At 50.2% G+C, this 25,665-nt stretch overlaps 1 protein-coding gene across 3 annotated transcripts in view; it reads right to left on the bottom strand.

Moving 5' to 3' along the window:
- Positions 1-25,665, bottom strand: part of SLC2A9 (solute carrier family 2 member 9) — a 256,488-nt gene that overhangs the window by 109,329 nt on the left and 121,494 nt on the right. For all 3 annotated transcript variants that reach the window (XM_030314204.1, XM_030314205.1, XM_030314203.1), the window contains one exon: positions 8,132-8,264. In XM_030314204.1, coding sequence (XP_030170064.1) covers positions 8,132-8,264 — 133 coding nt within the window. The remainder of the gene's footprint in view (positions 1-8,131; positions 8,265-25,665) is intronic.

Here is a 25,665-nt window from a genome sequence, read left to right as displayed (position 1 = left end):
CCTCTGAATGTGTCCCTCCTGGAGGCCTCTGGCGTCTGAAAGACTCGAGCGGCCAAGGAGGGCAGTTCGGAGGCACTTGACAGTTTACATCAACAGAATGGTGTGGGAAAGAAAAACCCTTGAAAGCTTCATGCACAAAGACCTTTTGCACAACCACTAATTGTAAAGAAAAAGAGAAACAATCAGAATGCCCAGCCATTTAGAGAGTTCAAGTAAAAACAAATGTTTAACTATCTTTAAAATTGAGATAAAGTAGTGTTTCAGTCTTAACTGATTTTCCTCACTTAACCTGATACATCAGTGGGGCTGATGTATGAGTTTGCTTTGCTCCCGTAATAAATCACCACAAACTAGGGGCTTGCGACAGCACAAAGTTTTTATGTGACAGTTTTGGAGGCCAGAAGTCCAGAATGGGTCTGCGGGGCTAACACCAAGGTGTCACAGCGCTGTGACCCTTCTGGAGGCTCCAGGGGAGAAACCGGCCTGCTGGCCATTTCCAGCCCCAAGAGGTGCACCTGCAGGACGCCCTCGGTCTCCCTCTACCTCTGACCCCTGCTTTCATGGCCACCTCTCCTTCTCCGACCCCGTCCTTCCTCCCCTTTCACTTACATGGAGCCTTGTGACGCTCCCGGGTTCGTCCAGACAACCCAGGAAAACCGGCCCCACCTCAAGATCCTTATGTTAATCACATCAGCATGGTCCCCAGTGCCGTGTGCACTGCCACTCACAGGGTCTGAGGATCAGGATGTGGTCCCACGTGGGGGCCGTTATTCTGCCAACCACACGTGACAACACAAAAACGGTCATGAGGAGACGTGCTCAGGACACAGGAGGGGCGGTGTGCATAAAAGCAGCCTAGTATATGAATCCCCATGATGGTCCCCATGTAAATAAGACGGAAATGTCACGAATGACAGACAAAGCTCTGGTATAAATGACAGTTGATTTGTAAGAGGGATGGAGATGGGAGTGATTTTCCTCCTGCAACGTTAAACAAATTCTTTTATTCCCAGAGCAAAAAATTTCACTCGCTTTAGCCACAGAATCCCTTTCTTCGAAGGCAAGGTGACGCAGAAGGGCAGAAGCAGACGATCCCCTTTTATGGGCACAACACTTTACAGTTGACAAAGCCCTCCTCCCACACACGCCATTCTTCTTTTTTTTAACGTGTACTTATTTACTTTGAGAGACAGCATGGGTGCATGCACATGCACACTCAACGTGAACAGGGGAGGGGAGAGGAGAGAGGGAGAGAGAGAGAGAATCCCAAGCAGGCTCCTCCCTGTCAACACAGAGCCCACAGTGGGGCTCGATCCCATGAACTGTGATATCATGACCTGAGCTGAAATCAAGACTTGGTTGCTTAACCAACTGAGCTAACCTGGCACCCCCCCCCCCATACCCCATCCTACTTGAACTTGCCGACCTCGCCCTAAAACAGGACCCGGACTAGGAAACCAAGGCCGAGAGAAGGTTGGTGGGCGGGGCACTGGGACCTGACCGAGCCCGTCCTCCTGGCAGTTTCCATTGGCTCTTCCCAGTCCCGCCCAGCGCTCAACACGTCTAGAAATGAGAACTCCCCACTTCTGTAAGTAGTCTGTTCTATTCTTACATCTCCTTGCTGTGGCTTCTCCCCTCGGCTCTGAATCTTTTACCCCAAATAAGGCTGCTTTTTCTTCCCCTCAAGAGCCTCTCAGTGTCATCTCTTCTTTACACGGAACTGGACAGGCTGGTGGCAGAGAGGATGGCCGCCATCCTGGGCCATGAGTCGGGAGGGGTCTGGGGAGGGCGCTAGAACCTCAGGAGGAACAGGGGATTCTCACATCATGGTGAGTCCTTTAGGGCAGAGGCCCGAGACCTTCAGGCTGTGGCTGCTCTGGGCTTTCAGCTAGCTCTGCCTCCGTGCAGAGGGTCCGTGCAGACCCCATAGCCTGGACCTCAGACCTGGCCACCCAGGAAATCCGTGCTCCTCTGGAAGGCAGCTGTCGCAATGGTTTGGGGAAATTTTGTGTTTTCCACTCACCTCTGACATGAATTCATTTAGATATACTTTCTTCTTGCCTTAATAAAAACTAGACCCCTTGTAACCAAGGTAGGGTACTTCACCCCTAGCACAGAAGAGTGAAATCAGCAGTCTTCGACAAAGGCCACCATGGGGCCTCACTTCCATTCTCTGGGCATGTGACCTTGCCTCCTGCATGTTTCTGGCCATCTCTGGACTGTGGAACAGCCCCTCAGTCCAGCTCAGGTCACTGAGACATACTATAGATAAGGGGCACTGTGACCTTCCCGAAGCACTAGGCATCATTAGAAACGTAACAGGAGGCAGCTGATTGCACCAGAAGGTGGTAGATGTCACAGGGCTGCCATGGAGGTTTCAGGAATGATAAATGAAGGCAGTTCCCATTAATTTTGGGGCTTTGGCTTAGCAGAGTGGGTTCTGGTAGCTTATTTCCACAGCTCACTCGGCCTCACCTTTAAGCATCATACAACTGTTTCAACGGTGCCATTGTGAAGGAGCCACCAGCCTTCAGAGCGCCCAAAGTGCCTTGGCTCAGCTAGTCCCAGCCAACAGGACTTCAGGAGCTCCCGTTCCACACTGGGGCAGAGCCCGCCAGGGGCCAGATTCTCTCGTTCCTTCTCTCCTTCCTCAGGAGCAGCCCTGACTCTTTGTGGCCAGGGCGCATTAATTAATTAATTACACTTCCCAGGCTCCCTGGCAGTTAGAAGAGGACACACAATCACATTCTGACCAAACAGACACAGAGTATGTGAGACTCCAAGGAGAATTCTTAACTAGACAGGCAAGTGATAATCCCTCCCTCTCACCCTCCTTCCCCTGGCCAGAATGCAGGTGTGAGAGCAGCCACTTTGGACCATGAGGCAACCTTCTGAGGATGGCAGATGGAGACAATGAAAGGAATGAGGTCCCTGATACCATGGAGAATCATAACAGCCGTAGACTGCCTACCTTCAACACTTTCTGATGTGAGAGAGAAATAAACTTCCAATTTGTCTAAGACGCTGTCATCTGGGGTTTCTATCATAAGGTGGTGGACCTGAGTCCTGACACACACACCCCTTTCTCTCCGAAAAGAGCAAAAGAAACAAACTTCCCTTGATCATGATGCCAACCAAAATTACAATGGCAGGCGACAACGGACAGTCTTCCTTTTCTGTTAAGGCCAGGGTCCTAGCCCAGAACTGGCTGCTAAATGCCACGGAAACACACTCCATCCCACCCACAAAATAACAACAACAACGCGAATTGCTTTCTCCTTATCTGAGCTCTCTGCCGAGTCTATGTGCCTGACTGGGCTCCTGGCAGCAAAGGCCAATATGGACCACAGGGGAGGGGTGATGGAGCACGGCCAGGAAGGGAGCTTCCAGAAGTATCACTCCTTCTGGTGATGGGCATCTGCTACCTTTCCTCTCTTGCCTGTATCCTTTTCCTGAAGCTCTCCTCCCGTGGTCCCTGTAATTCTAGTAGAGATGTCAGCCAAACCTCATGGCCCTCCATCCCCAATCACCAGACTAGACAGTAACCTGGACTGGCCAATCAAGGAATTCTAATGCCCAGGGGAGCAATCAGTACAAGGATGGTCATGTGACCTAAGAAGGGCCAATTAGAGTTCTTTCGTTTAGCGGTTGAGATGCGTGCTACGTGAAAAGGAATCTCTCTCCTCCTCAGTGTCATAAAGCCGGAGCCACTCAGGACTGTCTTGATGCCAGGTGGAGAAAGCTCGTCTAAGAAGGAAGCCAATGAATCCTGAGAATGTCTAGGATTTGTTGAGCGAGAGGGAGATGGTACCTTCACGGCTTGGTCTTAGCTCCTGGGTCCCACCATGCCTGAAGGAAACCCAGTCCCTCACCTCCTATCACGAGGAAGAACCCTTATTGTTGACTCCTGACACTACTGTCCTCCTGAAGGGGCATTTCATCACTGTGTCCTTCACTCTGTCTCTGCCCACCCCTCGCTCACTCTTCCCCAGGAGATGGGAACGCAGTGGGCTAACTGGTAAGTTGGGGAGAGAGATGGTCTGCATGGCTTAGCTCCTCTCTTTCATTTGAGGATCTGCCTGGCTGGAGGAACACACACACACTCTCTTCCGTGTTCTCGGTTTTTCAGGGCACGCCTGCCCGGGAGCCCATGAGTGAGTACTTAGCTCAGTTCATGAGTACTGCTTATGAGGCTCTCCTGGCCCTCAGACCTAATGCCAACTGACCGAGGAGTCTTTATCCACATGGAAGGCGGCATTTTTATCCACTCCTCTATCCATCTTTCGTCTGCCGTCAAACTTGGGCCGGAAAGAGGGGTGTTAATTTGGGGGGACCTCAAATACCACTCATACAGCCAGGACTTCAAAGGTTCCTTTTTGCTTAGGCTGCATTGTCTAGCTCTTACAACCCAAGGGGTCCTGATCAATGCAACTTTCCTGACCCTAGTGACTGAAGCATTGCCCTATCACATTGCCTGTGCTAACATTTCATTTCTATCAGTTAAATATCCCCCCTTTCTCACAGTGCAAGTTTGGGCTGTCTCCCCTACTTTTAGGTACTGGGGGCTTCTCCTCAACTGACAAGAGGGGCATCAATAAATGAGACCCAGCTGGAGCTAGGGATGGGGGCGGGGTGGGGTGGGAAAGCCTGGAAGGGGGCTGCTGTGGTGTGGATGGGTTGCGTCGATGGCCCCGGTTCATGACCTCCCGACGTGTGTGTCCTTTGCTCTGTAACTGCTACCCCCTCCCGCTCCGACTGTGGGTTTGACGATGGGAGTTACGTCAGCCAGAAGGATTTTAGCTGATTTGAAGCTCGAGAACCCGTTCGTGTTTTCCACCTCCTCTCTGGGCTCTCTGCGCTCACGGGGAGAATCCGCCCGGGGCCCGGTCTGCTGGAGGGTGAGCACGCGGCCCAGAGGTGAGGCCGGCCTGGATCCGCCAGCTGACCACCAGCCACGCCGGACAACTTCTGCTAAGGCAAGAGGAACTGCAAGGTCAGGCCCTGTCGGGATGGACAGAACTCCACAGCCCGCTACAGACCTGGGGACGATAAACGCCATTGTCTTAAGCCGACGAGCTTCAAGGCGGTTTGCTCTGTGGTGTTGTCACAGTAGCTGACCGCTGCAGGACCCCTTCCCCCCAAATTACCAACAGACCAGACAAGGCGCATCTCCCATCGAGCCAGGCAACACAACGGAGTGTGCTTTACTTGCGCTCAGGGCTTCCAGAGCCAGACCATCAGTGCCACCACGTGCAAGCTCCGTGTCCTTTGTCAACTTATCCCGTCTTCAGTTTTTTGTTTGTTTGTTTTGTTTTAAAACGAGAGTACGAGGGGCGCCTGGGTGGCACAGTCGGTTAAGCGTCCGACTTCAGCCAGGTCACGATCTCGCGGTCCGTGAGTTCGAGCCCCGCGTCGGGCTCTGGGCTGATGGCTCAGAGCCTGGAGCCTGTTTCCGATACTGTGTCTCCCTCACTCTCTGCCCCTCCCCCACTCACTCTCTTTCTCTTCCTCTCTCAAAAATAAACGTTAATTTTTTTTAAATAAAGAAATAAAAGAGGTGAAAACAAACCCACTTAGCTTGAAAAGACAGTGAGGAGTTGGGCCAGGGTGGTGTTGAAATTGTTTACCAAGCCCCATCCTCCACTAGCTCAGCTTCTGCCAATTCTTGGGGCTACTACTGAGAATATATTAAAAATCACTACCCTTAGGGGCACCTGGGTGACTCAGTTGGTTATAAAAGCACTAGGTTGGTTAAGCATCTGACTTCGGCTCAGGTCGTGATCTCATGGTTTGTTAGTCTGAGCTCTGCGTCGGGCTCCGTGCTGACAGCTCAGAGCCTGGAGCCTGTTTCCGATTCTGTGTCTCCCTCTCTCTCTGCCCCTCCCCCGTTCATGCTCTGTCTCTCTCTGTCCCCAAAAAAATAAACGTTGAAAAAAAGAAATTTAAAAAACGAGAGTAATAATGTGATCTGCTTTCCACGGTTGAGAGGCTTTAAGGGTCTAATACATGTGAAGCGCTCAGGATGATAATAGTTCTCAACACAGATGAGCTACCAATGGGGACGTCCATCTCTCTTACCCTTCCCCTCGCCTCCTGGGGGGCGGGGATGCCGTCTTGGGTCCCCCGCTCTCCCCATCACCTGGCAGAGTGCCAGCACAGTAAATACCTGTTGTTGGCGGAGTGTCTGGAGTGAAACCCCACTTTTATTGGCACAGATGCGAATTTCAAAATTCTCTTTCAACCTAGGCCAGCGTCTTTGTTCTTTGTATAAAGCACACATGTAATATTTATCATTTTTTTTAATAACTAGACTTCTCCCTCCCTCCCTCCCTCCCTCCTGTGCTGTGAAGCAAACCTTTTAAGCCGTCTTCACTGTCTAGCACACACACTCACTGCCCATTCCAACCGTACGTAATTGATGCATTTCCTGCGGGTTCTTGCTGACGAGGCCAGGAGGGATGGGACTGGAGGAATCGTCACCTTCCACCGACCCCCAGCCTGGCTGCTTTTGGCACTAGGATCCCCCGGCTCTTTCTCAGCCACATTAGTGTCACTCCAGAGCCTTCCCCATCTGACAATCAGCCGCCTCCTCTGCAGCCTGACTTCTGGATGGCTGGTCTCCCCACGGGCCCCATGGGAAGTCCCCTGGAACACGACCCCCTGACGCCCCTCTGAGCGTGAGTGGGGTGGGAGGAAAGTCTCCTCTGGTTCCAGTCCTTTTCCTGATGATCACGGCTGTGGGATGGGGAGGGCCAGGGGCCCCTGACGGGGGACAGGCCCCAAGTTCCACCCCCACCATACAAACGGAACCGTGAGATCATGACCTGAGCCAAAACCAGGAGTCAGACACTTACCGACTAAGCCACCCATTTGCTCCCCCTCATCACAATAATATTTTTAAAGGCCTCTAGAAACCAAAAACCAAGAACCACAGCCTTGGGCAGATCACCTCAGCCCTGTAAGCCTCAGTTCCTTTGCCTAAACAGTGAAGGTAATAATAATATCTCCTGATGTCATGTTTTTACAGGAATGCCGTAAATGAGAAAATGGATCCCAGCCACAAACTGCTAGGCAAGTGGAGGCAACTGTTAATATCTCGTTTGTTAATTCAGAAAATACTGAGGCTGTGTGGATTTTAAAAAGGGTTGCACAAATTGTATTAAGTAAAGCCTACGTAATTCTCAATTTTTTTCTTGGACGTGGACACTAGTGAAATTTAGATCAGAGGACAGGGTACAGATAAGGAAAGGGACCGAGTTCTCAGAATGACAGCAAATGCTCCTGCAAACCTTATATATATCATGTAATTTCATCACCCTTATGACAAGCCCAGAGGGAGGTTCCTATCGTTTCCTTCCACAGATGAAGGTTAGAAGACCAGGTCAGGCGGCAGAGCTGGGGACAGGAGGGCACCCCGGTGCACCCAGCCCCTCCTGCTTAACGGGGGTGCCGTCAGTGTCTCCTTTTACAAGAAGACGGGGGTGTTCATTCTACGTTGTCTGTGTCTGGGCAAAATGGTTTTGCCTTTCCGGGGCACTGTGGGAACGCCTCTGATTCTGAATGCTTTGCATCCGACCCGGCACCTCACCGTTCAGGAGCTTTACGGACTTTAAGGACAGCGAACTAAGACCAGTCCCAAGCCCCATCGTGGATGTCCTGTTTCTCTCCTGTAAAGTGAACACGCTCTGTCTCCCTCGCAGGCTGCTGGCACCCAGCCCCGTGCTGGCGGGACACGGGTGCTCCTTCTGCACTTGCGTATTTCCTTTCCTTGGGAATGTTAGGACAGCAGAACCCGGGAGTGAAGAAGAGAGGAGGGGTGAGGAGAGAGCCAAGAAAGACCTAAACCGCTAAGAAGTCAGGCTGTCTCTGAGGTTGGGACCAATGGGGAGACAGACACCGCCCAGAAGCGAGCAGACCTGGGTCTTATCCTTCTCTGTCTTGGGTTTTCCAGCTTCCCTGTGTGATGTGTGTCCCTGCTGCAGGCTGCCAGGAGGATGAATCAATACAGGGTGCCCAAGGGCACCCAGCACAGTGCCTGCAGAGAGGGATGGCCCCAGGTCCCTGTGCGCCCTGCAGCGCTGACCCCCACAAACAGGCTGGAGCTATGCAGGAAAGGCCACGGGTCCCCTACCTTTCTCGGCTCCGGCCTGGTCGTGCTTCTCAAAGAGTAGGTAGCGGGGGCTCTCGGGGAGAAAAGGCAGGGTCGCCAGCTGGACCAAGGCAGGGACAGCGATCACTCCAAACAGGTATGGCCAGGTGCTCTCCTGAAGGGAGAAAGAGGAGGCCAATGAATGGATGTGGCCTTCAGTCATCCGGCTGCGGGTGGGCCCCTGGGCCAAGCGGTGTCAGCTCTGTGCGGAAGACCCTCCAGCACCAGTGGGATCCCCACCAACAAAGGCCGAGAGAGGGAACGGACGCTGGTTTAGCACCAGCCCCACGTGTCTGGCATTGTCCACGCACGAGGTCGGTCCATTCTCAGAACCACCTGTGAGGTGGTGACCTGTGGGATTCAGGGGGACCAAGACCACTCAGGGATATCAGAGCCGACCAATGCCAGGACTCTGGGAGGGCATCATGGTGAGCCTGAACGGGCTCCACTCCTTCCTGGTCGAGTGGCCCTGTAAACCATGCTCGTGGCCCCTCGAAATCTCTGTCTCTTCACCTGTGGGACAGGGACAGCCACAGCCACCTTGCAGCTTGTCCCAAGAGTGCAATCGGATAGCACTTGGGCTGTGGGGCCTGGTGCACAGCAGGTGCACAGAAGAAACTGCTGTCTCCATTGATGCCAGTCCCCAGACGCTTCCCAGGCCGGAGAGACCCCACCCAGGCTGGTCCTGCTCCAGGACACACGGGGAAGGTAGTGGCTGGAGCTTCCCTGATTCCCGCGGGTGAGCGTGGTGGGGCTGGCGGGGATTCTTCTCGGTCCGGGGCCAGGGAAAGCAAGCAGGGCCCTACAGCCTGAGCTACACAAGGGGCATCTGGGCCACTGGGAGCAGCGCCAGTCGCCTGAACGCTGCTGAAGCACAGCAGCGGCTGTTCCTAGGTGATTAAGGCAGCTTCCTCCTGAGCTGCTTTGTTTTTCAACTCCAGTTTACCAAGGAAGCTCTCCCCATGCCTCTGCTGGAAGAGAATGCCAGTGGGAGGCAGTTCTGATGGAGAGAAAGCAAAATGCTCAATGCCAAATTCTTGACATGCTTTATTTCCTCAGAAAGAGAAAGGAGACCAGCAAGGAGGCACGTTCAGACCTGAAGAGACTTTGCAAGATGGGCCAAGGGCGGCTCAGCCGGCTTCAGGTCAGGTCCTACTGGAAGCATGTCCCTGGGGTCCCGAGCACCCTGGGGGGCAGAATCCCCTCTAGTGTTCTCCCAGGGCTGGCTCCCTACAGAGGCCCTTGAGGCCAGAGGCCCCGGTAAGTTCTCAGTCCCCGAATCACAAGAGGGTGCAGCAGGCGGGGACCCCTGGAGCACAGAGCAGGCCAAGTGGCTGGAGAAGGACCATGACCAGGTCCTGATCTTCAAGGGACCTTCGATCCTACTGCCCTCTCTGTGTAAAATAGCAATTTATGTTCACAAAACTCCTCTGATGTCACCACCGCCCTGAGGGAACCTCCAGGCCAATGTCAGCTCTGGGTTTGGTGAGAACTCGGGGTGAGAGACAAGACCGGGTTGGGGGTGGGGCAAAAGGCAGACTAGTGGTGATGGGGAGGGGGGAAGGGGAGGGCTGCCAGAGGGAGCTGGGATGGTCAGGGACTGCCCACAGGTATGGGCTTCCAATATTTTGGATTAGAAAAGAGCCATGGCCTTGCAACTTTGTGAACACACTAAAAACCACTTTAAAAGGATGGATTTTACAGTAGGTGAGTTATATCTCAAGTTTTTTGAAAGACCAAGGAACAAAGAAAAATGATGTACACATAAGTAGAATTTTGGCTATGCCTTTTTTGGTGTGAGTATGTTGTTGTTGATTCTGTTTTTTCTTCGAGTTTACCTGCTGTCTCAGTAACAGCAAACACAGAAAGCTTGTGGGGGGAGGGCAGGTGCGGTGGGAAGACAGGGGAATTAACCCAATTAAGCTCCTATTAATGTGCCAGGCGTGGCGTGGGCTTGTCACACAATTGGCTCATTTCGCCTCCCAGCAGCCAGAGAGGCCAGAGCTGTTGCTGCACGTTCGAGATGTGAAGACAGAAAAGCCCACACGGAGGCCTGCCAGCCAGGAGGTGCAGAGAAGGAAGTAGCCAAGCCCTTCCCCTAGCATCTAAAGAGAGGGGACCTTCCAGGGTAAGATCCTTGGAGCTGCGGAAGGGTGGAAAGAGAGGAGCTGGAAGGGCAGACCTGGAGTAGGAACGGCACATACGACTGTGCAGAGGCCTGATTCACCCAGATTCACTGGGAAACAAGAACCGCAGTGGGAATGTAGGGCCAGGGGATGCTAGAGACACGGGAGTACAGACACTGGAGGCTGGTCATGGGTGGTCTGCAGCCATTCCATGGCACTTGGATGTGGCTCTGAGGACATCCAGGAGCTGTGCAAGGGTCTGCACACCCAAATGGGATGCACACCCTCCACTTCCTTGCGTCTACAGTCTGGCATTTCTGTCATGCTGTCAGTGAGTGCACGGAGTGGATTTCTAGTATTACTGACAAGCCAAGTCTCTGGTATAGCCTGTGATCCATGATGTCGTAAATGGAAGGACGTGTAGAATCTTTCCTAAGGACATCACTCTGGGGGCTGTGCTCTGGTGTCTACCTCCAGAGAAAAGCAGGTATTACTGACCTCAGGGCAGGTGACCCCTAGCTTGGGATGCTAACAGCGTTTGGAGCGGGGAAGGAGAATGGCAGGAATATTCAGAGTAGAGCTCGGGCGACATTTTACTCAGGGAGGGCCAAGCTTAGCCAACAGTGGGGTTCATGAACTCAGTGCCTACAAAATCCCAAATCCCATAGCCGTCTGACCTTGAATTCTGCCTCGATCCCCAGTTCTCTGTGGCCCTTGGCAACCTGACTGCTTATGCTTCAGTCTTCCTGTCTGTACAATGGGGATAACACTAATGCCTCTTCACAGGTTGTCAGGAGGGTGACGTGAGCTAATAGATTTATCAAGTGCTCAGCACAGGACCCTGTGCGCTGCAAGCATTCAACAGACAAGAGTGGTCTTTATCATGAACTGTGGTGAGAAGCACATTACATAGATTATCTCCCTGAATTTCCACAATAGCCCTCTGAGGTACAGACCAGGATCACGCTCATGTTACAGAAATATTCACTGTAGCACAGAGAGGTTAAGTGGTTCATCGGAGCCACAATTCCATCACAGAGCCATGACTAAACAATAGGTCTTGGGCCCAAGAATCTAAGTTCTAATCCATGAAGCCTGACCACAGGTGCCTCAGTCACCGGCGGGGGGGCAGGGGGAGTGAGGGGGGGCACAAGGCTTCCCGACCCAGGGGATCTGATCTTCTTCCATTGCTTCAGGCCAAAGAATCCTCAGTGGCCCTCCACGGTGCTCTTGGGCATTTGGTCCTGCACAGAGCCAAGGACTCGGCATTTCACACCACACTTAGAGGGCAGAGACTGTGCCCAGTACAGAGTATCTACAGGAGAAACATGTGAGTATGGGAAGTGGCTTTTGTACGCACTGGTCACCTTCACACAGACCCCCTTGGCAAGAGCAGAGGACAGCCTCTAACTTTCTTTGTTAGAAGCTGTGCAAAACAGAAGGCATGTTTTAAATTTTTTTAATGTTCATTTATTTATTTGGAGAGAGAGAAAGAGAGATCAAGCAGGGGAGGGGCAGAGAGAGAGGGAAAGAGAGAGAATCCCAAGCAGGCTCCATGCTGCCAGTGCAGAGCCCGATGCGGGGCTTGAACTCACAGACTGTGAGATCATGACTTGAGCCTAAATCACGAGTGGGCCACTTAACCGACTGAGCCATCCAGGCACCCCGAGAAGGCGTGTTGTAAAGAATATGTATCACTCGCCTAGCACAGGACCACGAGGGGCTACGGAAAGTCAATCTCAGATGAGTCTTTGTAATGCCGGTTAGGGCCTCCTGTGTTCCATAGAGCACGAGGTCAGAGTTCTTACACCTGCTCATTTCACTCGGGAGGAGAGAAAAATGCATTATCTTGTCGGCCAGGGTGACTTTCAATTCCCTCTCAGGTAAAGTGAGTGGGTCACACAATAACCCGACGACCGTGTTCTTGAATCTGCAAGATTTCCTTTGTAAAACAGACCTCCTGGTCACATTGCCCGTGAGCTGTCGATGACTTCAGGCCTTTCCATAAACAATATCCTCCCGGACTGTGATACGACTGCACAAAATGTTGAGTAGAGTTGGAACCACTGACCTTACCCCAAGTCAAGTTCTTCTGAAGGACATCACCGTGTGCCCTCCATGTGCAGACGGGCAGGACAGGGACAGTGACACTGGCAGGCACACGTGCCACCAATGAGACAGGCTCCCGGGGCCACAACTCAGTGCTTCTGGCAGCAAGAAGGGGAAGAAGGAAGCCTGTCTCACAAAGCCAGCCAGGGATGAAATGAAGTATTTTTCTATTTCATCATATTTAGGATCTGATGATGGTAACGGCTAAACGTTTATGGAGCATTCCATGTGCCAAGCTCCACACTCGGTGCTCCACAAATACAACACGTGTTAAAGACACACAATTCATGATGCCGTCAAAGTACAACCTGGTTTTTATCTCCTACGTTCCTTTAAAGTTTAATTGGTGGCGGGGGGGGGGGGCGCGCCTGGGTGGCTCAGTTGGCTAAGCGTCTGACTTCAGCTCAGGCCATGATCTCACGGTTTGTGAGTTTGAGCCCCACATCGGGCTCTGTGCTGACAGCTCGGAGCCTGGAGCCTGCTTGGGATTCTGTGTCTCCCTCTCTCTCTTCCCCTCCCCCCAGTCATGCTCTCTCTCTTAAAAATAAATAAACATTAAACATTTAAAAAAATAATAAAGTTTAATTGGCGAGGGGTGCTCTTCTCTGCCCCACCCCGGGGCCTCAACCTTAGGAGACAGATAGTCTCGGGGTGACAGTTTCAAAATAACAATCAAAATCAACCTGAGTGAACGGCAAGTTTTCTGTCTCCTAGTCCAAGCCTGCTCTGGACTTGGAGCCATGGTGGAAAGAGTTGGAGGAAAGGGGGTTGGAGGGGGAGGTGGGGAGGGGCTGCTTCTCATTTCCCTCCCTCTCCTTTCTTCCCTCTGCCACTTCCAGCCAGTGTGCTCTCCCTCCGGTCCATCCCTGGGACCACCCCTCCCCGTGGAGTTCCTCTGACCCGGGAGTTTGCATCTCCTCTGCAGCCAGGAGGAATCCAGGGTCAAGGCTACCGTGCGCTGTCGTGAAAGCTGCACCGGTACTGGTACTGAAATCCAGCCCGCGCTGGTCTCCAAGCTAAGGGCCCACGGAGCAGGCTTACTAATTACGCCTCTCATTTTCTGTATTACTGATGCTTTCGCATCTTGGGTCCTTACTGATCCTGTAGGCTTCCCCTTCCCGTCATAGTAAACAACTTGCCTGAGAGCATGTCTTTCCCTTGCAAACCAACCAGAGCCCATGCCCCCAGTGACTTCCTTTATCCAACTGTCACACATAAGCCCATATTCTTCCCACCCTATGTTACCGGAAGGTCAGATACCAGACACCCAGACAGCCCCTGCGGCCCAGAGCTGGCCTGAGATCATTCAAACCATGCAGTCCTAAACTTGTTCCAGCTGCCTACCCTGCCCTGCCCATTCCTTGATGCAGAAACCACAACAAAGCTCAGGCCTTGTTCTCCCCTCCCTCCTGCTTCCTGATGGACCCCGGTGCCTACCCTGTGTGGCCCTGCATGGGGTGGCACCGGAATGGTGAATAACAAACTCTTCTTCCAAAAGCAGCGGCCACATGTCTGTCACCTCAGCATAGCCGATAAAAGCCAATCCCAGGTACGTTTGGGGGCAGCGGGGCCACCCCTCCCCCAGACACATGCAGGTTCTTGCTGCAGGCGACCACTCACTTCCCTCTGAGCCCCCGGCCCTTCCAGGCCACCTCTCCTGGTTCTCCTCCAGCTTCCTTGAGCACCTGGAAACGTGAGCCCAGCCTTCTTTCTATCTCTAGGACTTCCCCAGGACGATGGGTCTTAAACTTAGCTGTGCACTGGAAATCCCCTAGAGAGATTTAAAAACTGCTCATGCCCATTGTCTCCCACACTTGGAGATTTGAGGCTGGCTGGTCTGGGAGTGTGGCCTGGGTGCCAGGCTGGGTGCCAGGCCATCTCCAGATGGCCCCAGGGGCAGTGAGAGCCACCGGCCTTGGGCCTCCCCTCCATCCACTGGCAGTGGATGGCAGTGCAGGACCCAGAACTGAGGGGCTCATTCTCCAACAGCCAGGAGTGTGGTTGGCTATTGACCTTGGAGCATGCTTTTTCCACCGAGGCTGCCCACCCCTCCCCAGGAGCAACCTGCATGCAGGGGCTGGCTGATGTGGGGACACATAGGCCTGCCTGTCCTCTTCTGTCTGGAAATGGAACAATCGAGGGGCCCTCCAGGTCCAGAGCCAGGCCTGGATCCCTGTATGACTGAGGGCAGCTCACCTTCCCCGTCTGCTGAGTTTGACTCCCTCACTCTCTGGCAGGGGTTGAGCTGAACACACTTCCCCATCAGCTTCCTGCCCACCAACGTCCATCTCAGGGTCTCTTTGCCAGGACACCCAACCCAATCCCACCTGTGGACCCAATGCCTCCAAAGGTCCATGTCCAGCCCTCGTCTCTGCCTGGGGCTCCTCTCATGGCCAGTCGCCTGAGGGCAGCGCCACTGATAACTCTTGGTTCCACGTCCCGGCCCACCCAGGCCTACCCCTGTATCCCCACCTGCCCAGGAACCCAATTCAGGAACCTAGTCTCTCCATGCCTGCCGTTGACCCTCAGCTGCCATCTGACTGGCTGCCTGCCCTGTGTCCCCGTTGGCTGTTTCTCAACCTTCCTCACATGCATTCCGCCCCTTCCTCCTTGCTAGGACTGGCCTTGGGGCACGTTCTTCCCCCGGTTCGCCTGGATTCCTGCAGCAGAATCTCAACTGTGCCCAAACCCTCCGCATTCCGTTCCATCCCTCACGGCCTCAGTGATCCTTCCGGAAAGTGGATGTGGTGTTCTAAGTTACTTCTCTAAGACCATCCAGTGGCTTCCCTCTGCCCTGAGGGTCAAGCCCAAATCTCTTAGCTGGGAATCCCAAACCCTGTCTAATAAGAACCCTGCTATGACGCCAGCCTTGCCTTGGGCTGGACAGAGGTGCATGCGCCTCGGCTCTGCTCCTGCAGATCGGTGAGCCTCCCAGATTCTAAGAGCTGATGCCACGCCCTTGAATGTGCCGTTCCCTTTCCCGGGAATGCCTCCGCCTTACCCATACAGCAACTGTCTACCCTTCCAAGTTTAGCATTCCCACCCATAGATAACATCTCTACCAGGTACAGCATCCCATCAGAGCATTTGTTAACTCATGTAGCAACGGATCTCTTTCTCTGACTAGACCAGCTCCTCGGGCCCTTCCCCTGCTGCGTGCTTTCATGTTTCGGCCCAGTGCCTGGGCGTGGCAGGTGTCCAGTTAAAGCTTGCTGACTGAGTGCTGGGTAAGGTGAATGGCGCAGGTCAGTGATGGTGCTGCGAGAGACGGAGACGGTGAAATAACACACATCTCTGCTTTTGAAGTACTTTATTTAGCTATCATTATTATTTTAAACTTATTTATTTATTTTGAGAGAGAGAGAGAGAGATTGATCGAGAGATTGAGAACATGTCCGAGCAGGGAGGCGCAGACAGAGAGAGGGAGACAGAGAATCTTAAGCGGGCTCTGTGCTCTCAGTGCAGAGCCCAATGTGGGGCTCAAACGCATGAACTTTGAGACCATGACCTGAGCTAAAATCAAGAGTTGGACACTTCACCGACTGAGCCACTGAGGTGCCCCGTTTATATTTTTTAATGCTCCAACTTCTCAAATGGCATCCTATTAAAGGGCTGAAATACCATAAGTAATATTCCCCTTTGAGGTACTATTATAATTTCCAGACTATAAAGGGGAAAATGGGGGCCCAGAAAGGTCAGGCAATTCATGCACAGTCCACGTGAGAAATTGAGGGGTGCAGGCGAATGAGAGCCTGGCTCTTCTGATTCCTGCATGGGGCTCCTTACGTGACATTATTCCCAGCAGGACGCAGTTCTCAGAGCAAAGCGATACCACATCACCTTCCCTCATGGAAGCTTCTAGGTGAATAGAGAATTTATATGCAGATCATATTAGCTACGACCAGTCCTGCTTCCCCCCGGAGAGTTCTCCACGGAAGTCATCAGAGGTCACTCAAGCTGAACTCCAACGGCTCCTACTGTTACCAAAACATCACGAGGACCCCGTCAAGGCAAGACACCAGAGCAAGCATCAGCCATTCCATAAGGAGAAACAGGGCGGAAACTGGTGCTCACCTTTGGAAGGGATGCTGACTGAGACCTGCGAATGCCCCTTGCTTGTCGAGCTGGGTCTCACAAGGGAATCAGCGTCAGCCAACAAACGTGCATGGAATCCTTTGACCACGCCATCCCCGTAGCCAACTTTCAGAGAGGGAGGGACCCTGCCGGCCGCAGCTTTGCAGAGCCCTGGGGTGGGGAGCCTGTGCCCACCTGTGTCTACACCGCCTTGCGACGGGTTTGTCTATTACCATCTCCACTCTAGTCCGTGCGGAAATCAATACCACCTGGCCCTGCAGAGCACAGTCCAGCCATTAAAACGGTTCAATTCATGGTGGCAAACGTATGTTCTAGAAATCACTATTTTTTGTATGTGTTCAGGTTCTGATTCTATGTCAACAGAACGATAATGGGGATCTTAAGAACGTGGGCTTCGCGAGTCCCTTGCATCTTCCTGTGTGAGAAATAATGCTGAAATTATCTTCCAAGGACACACTTACCCTTACTCTCAGCAAGCTGCTGTGAGTTCCAGGTGTGAGGGAAGGACTCGAGCAGTGACCCACAGCGGCTTTTCAAGCCATGCCAGATCCCCGCCCCTTTTCCTACAACATTTTTCTGCTTTTCAAAGGGTTCAGTTGTCCTCTGCCTTGCGTAGTTCTCAAGCAATCTAATTGGAAAGTAAGGTCAGAAGCTATGATTCCGACCAAGCATTTTACTGGTAAGGATACTGAGGTGATCCTGTAGCAAAATCTTCCATAAAATCAAGATGGTCCCTTCTCCATTTTAGACAGAGAAATCCTTGCAGTTTTTAAAGGTTGTTGACCCGCAGAGGACCTTCCCGGGCCAACCCACAGTAAGAGGCAGGCACCAAGCACGTTGGAATTTGCTGGGTGCTTCATACACGGTAACTTCATCCTCCCAATACCGCTGCCTTCATCCGCATTTTACCGTTGAGGACACTGAGGCATGGAGAAGTTAGGTGATGCAACCACAGTCACACATCTTATAAATGGCTGAGCTGGGACTGACCCCAGGCAGCGTGGTACCCAGCATGGTTCTCTTAACCCCTACACTTTGCTCATGGACAGACAGGGCACTCCTTTGCTGAGGCAGACCACATCCCTGACTTTACACTTATAGAGACTGTCCTTCTCTTTCCCCGGGGAATTAGGTCACCGCCATTCTTTTCTAAATAAAACTCCCTGGACTTGAAGCCCATTATTAATCCCCTTCGTCAGGCTTCCGTGGTTCCAGCTGAGTCATTCTGGTTTCTGAGTTTCATTGTTCAGATCCATTCACACCATGGCTTTGTCTATTACCACCTCCACACCCCTCACTGTGGGTCATCTGCCATCAGATAGTATCCTCCAAATACAGCTCAAGAAAGGAAGATGAATGGGGCTTGTTCTAAGGCTTTAAACTAAAAGGCAGCTGATAGAATGGGAGAAGATATTTGCAAATGACACACGGGATAAAGGGTGAGTATCCAAAATCTCTAAAGAGCTTATCAAACTCAATACCCAAAAAACAAATAATTCAGTGAAGAAATGGGCAGAAGACATGAATAGATACTCTTCCAAAGAAGACATCCAGAGGGCCAACAGACATGTGAAAAGATGCTCAACATCACTCATCATCAGGGAAATACAAATCACAACCACAATGAGATACCACCTCACAGCTGTCAGAATGGCTAAAATTAACCATTCAGGAAACAACCGATGTTGGCAAGAATGTGGAGAAAGGGGAGCCCTTTTGCACTGCTGGTGGGAATGCAAACTGGTGCAGCCGCTCTGGAAAACAGTGTGGAGGTTCCTCAAAAAGTTAAAAATAGAGCTACCCTATGACCCAGCAATTGCACTACTTGGCATTTATCCAAAGGATAAAACTGCTGATTCGAAGGGGCACATGTACACCAATGTTTATAGCAGCACTATCAACAATAGCCAAAGTTTGGAAAGAGTCCAAATGTCCATCAACTGATGAATGGATAAAGAAGGTGTGGTTTATATATACAACGGAATACTACTCAGAGATCAAAAAGAACAAAACCTTGCCATTTGCAAAGATGTGGATGGAGCTAGAGTGTATTATGTTAAGCGAAATAAGTCAAAGACAAATACCGTATGATTCCACTCATATGTGGAATTTAAGAAACAAAACAGGTGAACGTAGGGGAAAGAAGAAAAAGAAACCATGAGAGACTCTTAACTATAGAGAACTAACTAAGGAATGATGGAGGGAGGAGGGTAGGGAATAGGCTAAATGGGTGATGGGCATTAAGGGGGGCACCTGCTGGGATGAGCACTGGGTGTTACATGTAAGTGATGAGTCACTAAATTCTACTCCTGAAATCAGTATTACACTATATGTTAACTAACTAGAATTTAAATAAAAATTTGAAACAGCAAATAATAAAAGCATAAGGACATCGATGTGAATTGCACTTTCCTACTGATGACCCCCATTTGGGGCATATGTACAGTTGAGGCATGATGTTTAGCAGTCAGAGACCAGCCCCAGTTATCAAGAGCTCTGTGACCTTGGATGTCAGTCTCTGCCTTTCACAGCTCCATTCGGCTTTGGGGTTAGACCCAAATTCGAATTCAGGTTCTTTTCCTTGCAAGCTATGGGGCTTTGAGCAAATGACTTTTCTCTCTGGAATCACAGTTGTCTCAGCCAGAAAATGAGAGTGGCAATGAAAACTTACTTTGCAGGGTTGCTATGAGGGTGACAGAGGTGATACCCTGAGCGTGGGCCTGGTACATATTTGGGAGCTGACAGATGTCAGTTATCTTTTCCCTTGGCTGTGGGAATGGATCCCCTGAGCCAGTCAGTATAGGTCGCCCATCCTAGTCAAACAACAGGCTGAGGTTAGATCTGCTGCCCCAAGACTATGACCTGGTGTCTGGGATGAGTGTATGGAGCTCATGTCTCAGACCCAAGCAGGAAGTCTAGGAGTTGAGGCCCAGCAGAGCTGCTCTCAGAGGCCCCCATCTACTTTAGTGGTCACTGCTCCTCCTTCTTCCCCCCCTTGGGGCCTCTGTCCAGCCATCTGGCACCTCTGCCCTGGACACAGACAGCCTGGTGGCCCTTTGCTGAGCCCACTGAGAAGGAGAATGGCACCCCTCCACCTAAAGGGGGCCGTCTCCGGATCTGTGAGACACTAGGCTGCACTGCACCAGGCTACACACTCCCATCCCCTGTGCCCCTGAGTGCCCTCGACTCTACAAACACATGGGCTGTGAGGCTGGACTTCCAGAGCGATGCTAGGATTTCCTTCGCTTAACTTATTCACACTGTCATCCATTCTGTCCACGCACATGTCCTGAAGGACAGGGCAGGTCTGAGGACAGTAACAGCGGGAACAGAGTAGCAGATGGCAGGCCTGCACTCAGCTCCTGCCAAGGAGTCTCCGCCATAGCTTGCTTGTCTCTGACATGCCCCCTGTTCATAAAGCTGTGGCCAGTGCATCCCAGCCCATCTGGCACCTGTCATACTCTGATAAGCAGAGGTTGTGCTCAGAATTCTTGTTTTTCATGAAGACAGGTCTTTTTCAGAACCTCACCTTGTCTTCTGATCTTTCAAATACCTTAAGTGCTAGAAGACCAAAGCCAAAGAGAATGCAGAGACTTCAAACCAAAGGCCATCTGCTGGCACTGCTTCTTGTCACCTGCCACTCGGCACTGGGGTGTCCCTACTTCTAGGCTGTATGTGATTCAAGTGAGCTGGTGGGTAGCTGTGCCTGAGAGAAAAGGCTGGTTGGGCCCGTGAAGACCTAGCCAGTGCCAGCATAGCCCGTGTCCAGGAGTCTAAGGAGAGGCCACACCCTGTCATGGAAAGAAACTACCGGAATAAAGCTCATACTGTCTAGCTTGGCAATTCAAGGTGCTCCATGCGGCCACCACTGTCGCCTCAGCTCCTTTCTGGGTCCCTTCCTGTCCCCAGCGATTTCAAGCTCTCTCAAAGAACTCCTGTTCTCTGACACCTCCGAGCCTTTGCACGTGCTGTTTCCATCCCCTGGAAACCCTTTGACTTCCCGTGGCCTGCCTGGTAAATTCTTGCTTCTTCCTTGCAAGCCTCCCTGTGGGGCCTGCCCCGACACCTGCAGGCCGAGTTATCAGCACTGAAAACACACTGACTGCACGCAAAAGCATCTGCAGGCCTGGGGTCTAGGATGTGGGAAGCTGGGAGTCTCAGGCTGAGGGGTCTGGCTGCCCTGAGCCAGAGACCCTGAATCTCCTGGGAAGGTGGTGGGTTAATGACAGAGGCCACAAACTCTGAAGCCATGATGCCTGCATTCCCGTCCCAGCTCTGCTGCTCTTTGGCAGAGAAACCTTGGGTAAGTTACTTCAATTCTCTGTGCAGCAGTTTCCTCATCTGCAAAATGGGATCGATGCCAATCAATTGTACCTACTCAGCAGGGTGCTTATGATTAAATACGTCAGTATGTGTAAAGCGCCTGGAATGTATCTGGCATGGAGTTGGTGTCATGCACACGTTTGATATTATCACGATCATTACTGTTACTCGTGACTGGTGCATCTCTGAGCGAGTCATTGCCTCTGGCCACGGTTTCCTCATCAGTCCACTGAGAACACTGGCTATGCCAGCTCTGTTGTTCCTTCTGGATATAGCAGCTTCTAAATAAATATTTTGAGTGATGCCGCGGTATGCTTTTTGAAGCAACAGATTTCCTGCTGTTTTTGTATTTGTTTGTTTGTTTGTTTGTTTGTTTGTTTTTCTTTAATGAGTGAGGATAGGATCTGGAGTCTGGGTAATGGGCCATTCACTAGGTGGCATTTCCCAAAGCTGAGCTCTTCAAGTGGAAACCATCATGTTTACTTGAATCAAAGTGTGGCTTAAAAAGTATGCATTTCATAGAACAAGTTTTAAGGCTATGCACATCCCCAGGGACACATGGCCATGTTGCCCCACGGGTTCTCATCTAGTGGAATCACTCTGAGGGAGAGGAGGGGAAAGCCAGGGAGCCCAGACCAGCTTCCAACCTCTGGCATTGCTAAACAAGCTTAAGTCCATCTCCTACTTCCACTTTTTCCTATTTCAATATCCAATTGTTCCGGCACCACTTACTGAAAAGATCATTCTGTCTACTTTGGATTACCTTGGCACCTTGGTTGGATATCCGTTGGTCATCTATGTTTAGACACAGTTCTGACTTCCCTGTCCTGTTCCATTGATCTATTTTCTATGGTTTTGCCATACAACATTGTGGTTTTGTTTTTGTTTATTTTGAGAGAGAGAGAGAGAGAGAGAGAGAGAGAGAGAGAGAGAGAGAGAGAAAGCATGAGCAGGGGAGAGGGGCAGAGGGAGAGAGAGAGAATCTTAAGCTGGCTCCACATTCAGTATGGAGCCCAACTTGGGGATCGATCTCATGACCATGAGATCATGACCTGAGCTGAAATCAAGAGTCAGATGCTTAGCCAACTGAGCCACCCCAATGCCCCCACATTGTAATTTTGTAGTAAATCTTAACATCAGATGGTACAAGACCTCCAATTTTGTTCCTTCTTTTCGAAACTGCTTTGGCTATTCGAGGACCTTTAATATTCATATATATTTTAGAATCAGTTTATCTGTTTTCTACTAAGAAAAAGGGTGAGAAAGGATTTTCATTAGAATTACACTGGAATCACTGACGAGTTTGAGTACTGACATTTTAACCATATTGTTTCCTAGTCCATGAATATGGTATATATGTTTCTTTAGGCCTTTAATTTCTTTCAACTGTTTTATAGTTTTCAGCATACAGTCTTGTACATGTTTTGATAAATTTATCCCTAAATGTTTCATATTTTAACACTACTTTAAATGATATTTTCTTTTTAATTTCCAATTATTTATTGCTACACATAGAAATACAATTGATCTTTTTCTACTGACTTTGTATCTTGTGACCTGGACAGACTTAATTATTAGTTCTATCAACCTTTTCCGTTAAATCTTTGGGATTTCCTACATAAGTAGACATGTCTTCTGTAAATCAAGGCAGTTTTAAATCTTACTTTGTAAACAAGATGCATTTTATTTGTATTTCATTTGTTTTATTGCACTGGATACAACTTTTAGTTCAATGTTGAAATTACGGATGAGAGATGATATCCTCACTTTTTTCCAGTCCTGGGGAAAGTCATTTAATCTTTCACCATGAAGTGTGGTGTTAGCTGTAGGTGTTTAGGTTTTTTGTAGATGCCCATATCAGATTGAGTCTTCTCAATCTTCTTTCTTTGTTTCATTCTGCATAGTTTCTTTTGCTCCATCTTGAAGTTGGCTACTGTCTTCCTCCACGATGTTAATTTACTGTTCATCCCATTCTGTGTGCATTTCATACTCAGTGTTGCATTTTTCAGCCCTAGAAGTTTGGCTCAGGTCTTTGTTTGCACCCTTCATTATTCTCTTCATCTCTGTGCCCTCCCCTTCCTTCTATTGCGCATGGAATGTATGTATAGAAGCTGTTTTAGCACCTTAATATGCCAATGTTATCGTCTCTGAAATTTCTGCTTCTGCTTATATTAGTTACTTTACCTTCTAACTATGGATTATGTGTTCTTGCTGAGTTGCATGCCCGGTAATTTTTTACTGGATGTCAGTCATTGTGAATTTTATGTAGCTTCTTGTGGGTTTTTGCTGTATCCCTTTAAGTAGTATCCAGCTTTGTTCTTGGATGTAGTCAAGGTCCCTGAAATCAGTTTGCTCATTTAGAAGTGTTTCAGCCTTGCTAGAGGGGGTCCTGAACATTCTTTATTCCAGGCTAACACGGCCCTACCATTGAGGCCAAATCCCAATGAGAACTCTACTCAAAGTCAATATATTGGGAGGTCTTTCCACTCCGGTGAGTTGGAACACTTCCAGATGTGTGTGAACTCCCGCTGTTATTTGACTTACCTCTTCCTCATCTTCCTCCTTCTGCTTCGGGTTACTTTTTCTGATGCATTTTGTTCAACAAAAGACTTGAGAAGACCTCTTTGCTGATATGCAGAGTTCATTCTGTCTCTCGGTCTTTCTCCTTCTCTCTGTAGCTCCTCCTTCTCCAGCATTTTTCTTGCCAATCATGCCGCCGGGGCAGTTGTAGGGCCTACTTTATTTGCTTCCCTTCTCTCGGGATTGCTGTCTTGCACTGAGAGCCATCCATTTTAAGGAACTGTTGTTTCATATATTTTGTCTGTTTCTTGGTGGCTTAAGGTGGGAGGGTTAATCATGGATAAAAGCAAAAGTTTGTTTGTTTCTGGAAGAAAAATGTTAGGCCACTTTTCTCTCTGTATCTGGACCCTGTTTCTTTGATCTCTGTCACATACCACTCTCCCAGTTTACTCCAGTACCCCAGCCATGTTTTCTCTTCCTCAATCTGCCACACTCATCCCTGCCTTTACTATCCTTTGGCCTTGACCTCTTCCCCATCTTTGTAAGCTTGCTCCTTCTGACCAGTCACCTACAATGCCACCTCTCAAAGAAGCCTTCTCTGACCACCCAAGCTCGACTATTCCCACAGGTATTCCCTATCTCATCGCCTTCTGAGTAGGATAAGGAGTAGCACCTGAGGACGTCCCAGGACTGCCAGTGAGTGGGTGATACTGGAGCCCACACCGATGTAACACCTACTTCTTTTTTAATGTTTCCTGTTGTGGTGATTGTTATGTTTTATTTGGTGGGGAGTAGGATGGGGAGGACAGACTTGATGTGATTCTACCTCCAACAACCAGCACCTGTAGCTCTCTTTTGGCTACTGAGTAACTCTTAGTGAAAACTTAGTTTCAAGAGCATGTGCTAAACAGGAGTTAAACAAGAATCATTGAGGAGTTAAACTACCAGGATAAGAAAGCACAGGTAGAAAGTATGTGTTTGCTTTAGAGAAATATGTCATTCATTCCTAATGGAAAGATGATAGCACTTTCCTCACCTCCAAATTTGTTCTTTTGTAATCCAGACCCTAAACCATTCAAGGCTTTCCAAGGAGAGAACAGGTAGGAACCAAAACTCTAGGTGTTGTTTGAGAGGAAAGAATAAGAGAAAGCATACGAGTGACCTGAGTCTTTAGGACTGAGAAGGAAGACAAGAGCGTGGACTTTCTGTGATGAGCTTAAAACTGTCCCTGTCTTGTTTAAAGCTCTGTGGAAGTGGCAGGACCTCAGGTGGGGGATGGCTACGTGGACACCTAAGGAGACTGGACCCCGACGGTCACAGCTGCAAACAACAGCAAGGGTCCTTCAGCCTGGCTGACCAGAGGGAGGACATCCATCACCAGCAGAGCCACCTGCTATCACAAGGACATGCTGGACTGAGCAGGAGGCTGGCCACGCATAATTTGCTCAGCTGATTCCCTCCCAGACAGGAGGAGCCACTGAGGAACCACTGGGAGAAACAGCAGAACACGTGTCAGCCTCAGGGCCCTTGTACAACCCTGGGAAGGCAGTGAATGCCCAAGGAAGCCATTCACAGGAGACTCTTTTTGGCCCCAGTGAGGGTGAACTTGGGTTGGACTGAGTGGAACTTGGGAAGATAAAGACACGTGACTTTTCTCGCACCCCATCTCAGGTAGTGGTCTAGGCACTGGGGACAAGTGCTGATCTTGCAACTGGGAGAGGGTAGGAGGTCAAAGAAACAAGCAACTTTGGATGACTGAGCTCCCAGAACTCCTCAGCGTCTCTACCCCAGCCCTGTCGCAGTGTCACACGCACAGAGGCTACTAATTACAACTACTTTCCTACCACAACTTTTACCAGAACAGCTCTGAGTTAGACCTATATCCACTGCTTCTTGCTCCCCTCCTTCCCCACCTTTATATGAAACGCTAGTGGACTGCGGACAATCTCAATTTTCAAAAACCACGGCCACTCTTGTCTCTAGTTACAGTGAATCAGTTTCCGCATCTCTGTTGTCATGTTCTGGAACTTGGGGGAGACATTTATTTTGTTCTTGGAATCATTCTGGAATAGGGAATTCTCTTTTTTGTTTTTAAAATATTCATTATCAGTCTCACAACACACATCTCAGGAAGAGAAAAATATAGTAAAAACTCCACATTGGTCTGATTTGGTTCTGAGGACTTAACATTTGCCAGGCTCCACACAGACCTGTGGGGGAAATGTCAAAATGTAATTCTGGGCTCAGAAAAATTTGGCTTTAAAAAAATGGTATATAGGTACTTGGGTTTTTTGAGAACTTTCATTTATCTAAAAGACATGCACTTGTTTTTAAGAAAATAAG

The sequence above is a fragment of the Lynx canadensis genome, chromosome B1, assembly GCF_007474595.2.
Source record: "Lynx canadensis isolate LIC74 chromosome B1, mLynCan4.pri.v2, whole genome shotgun sequence".
In the NCBI taxonomy this organism is placed as follows: Eukaryota; Metazoa; Chordata; class Mammalia; order Carnivora; family Felidae; genus Lynx; species Lynx canadensis.
Note: the sequence above shows the minus strand (reverse complement) of the source record. Positions and strands in the feature narration are given on the sequence as shown.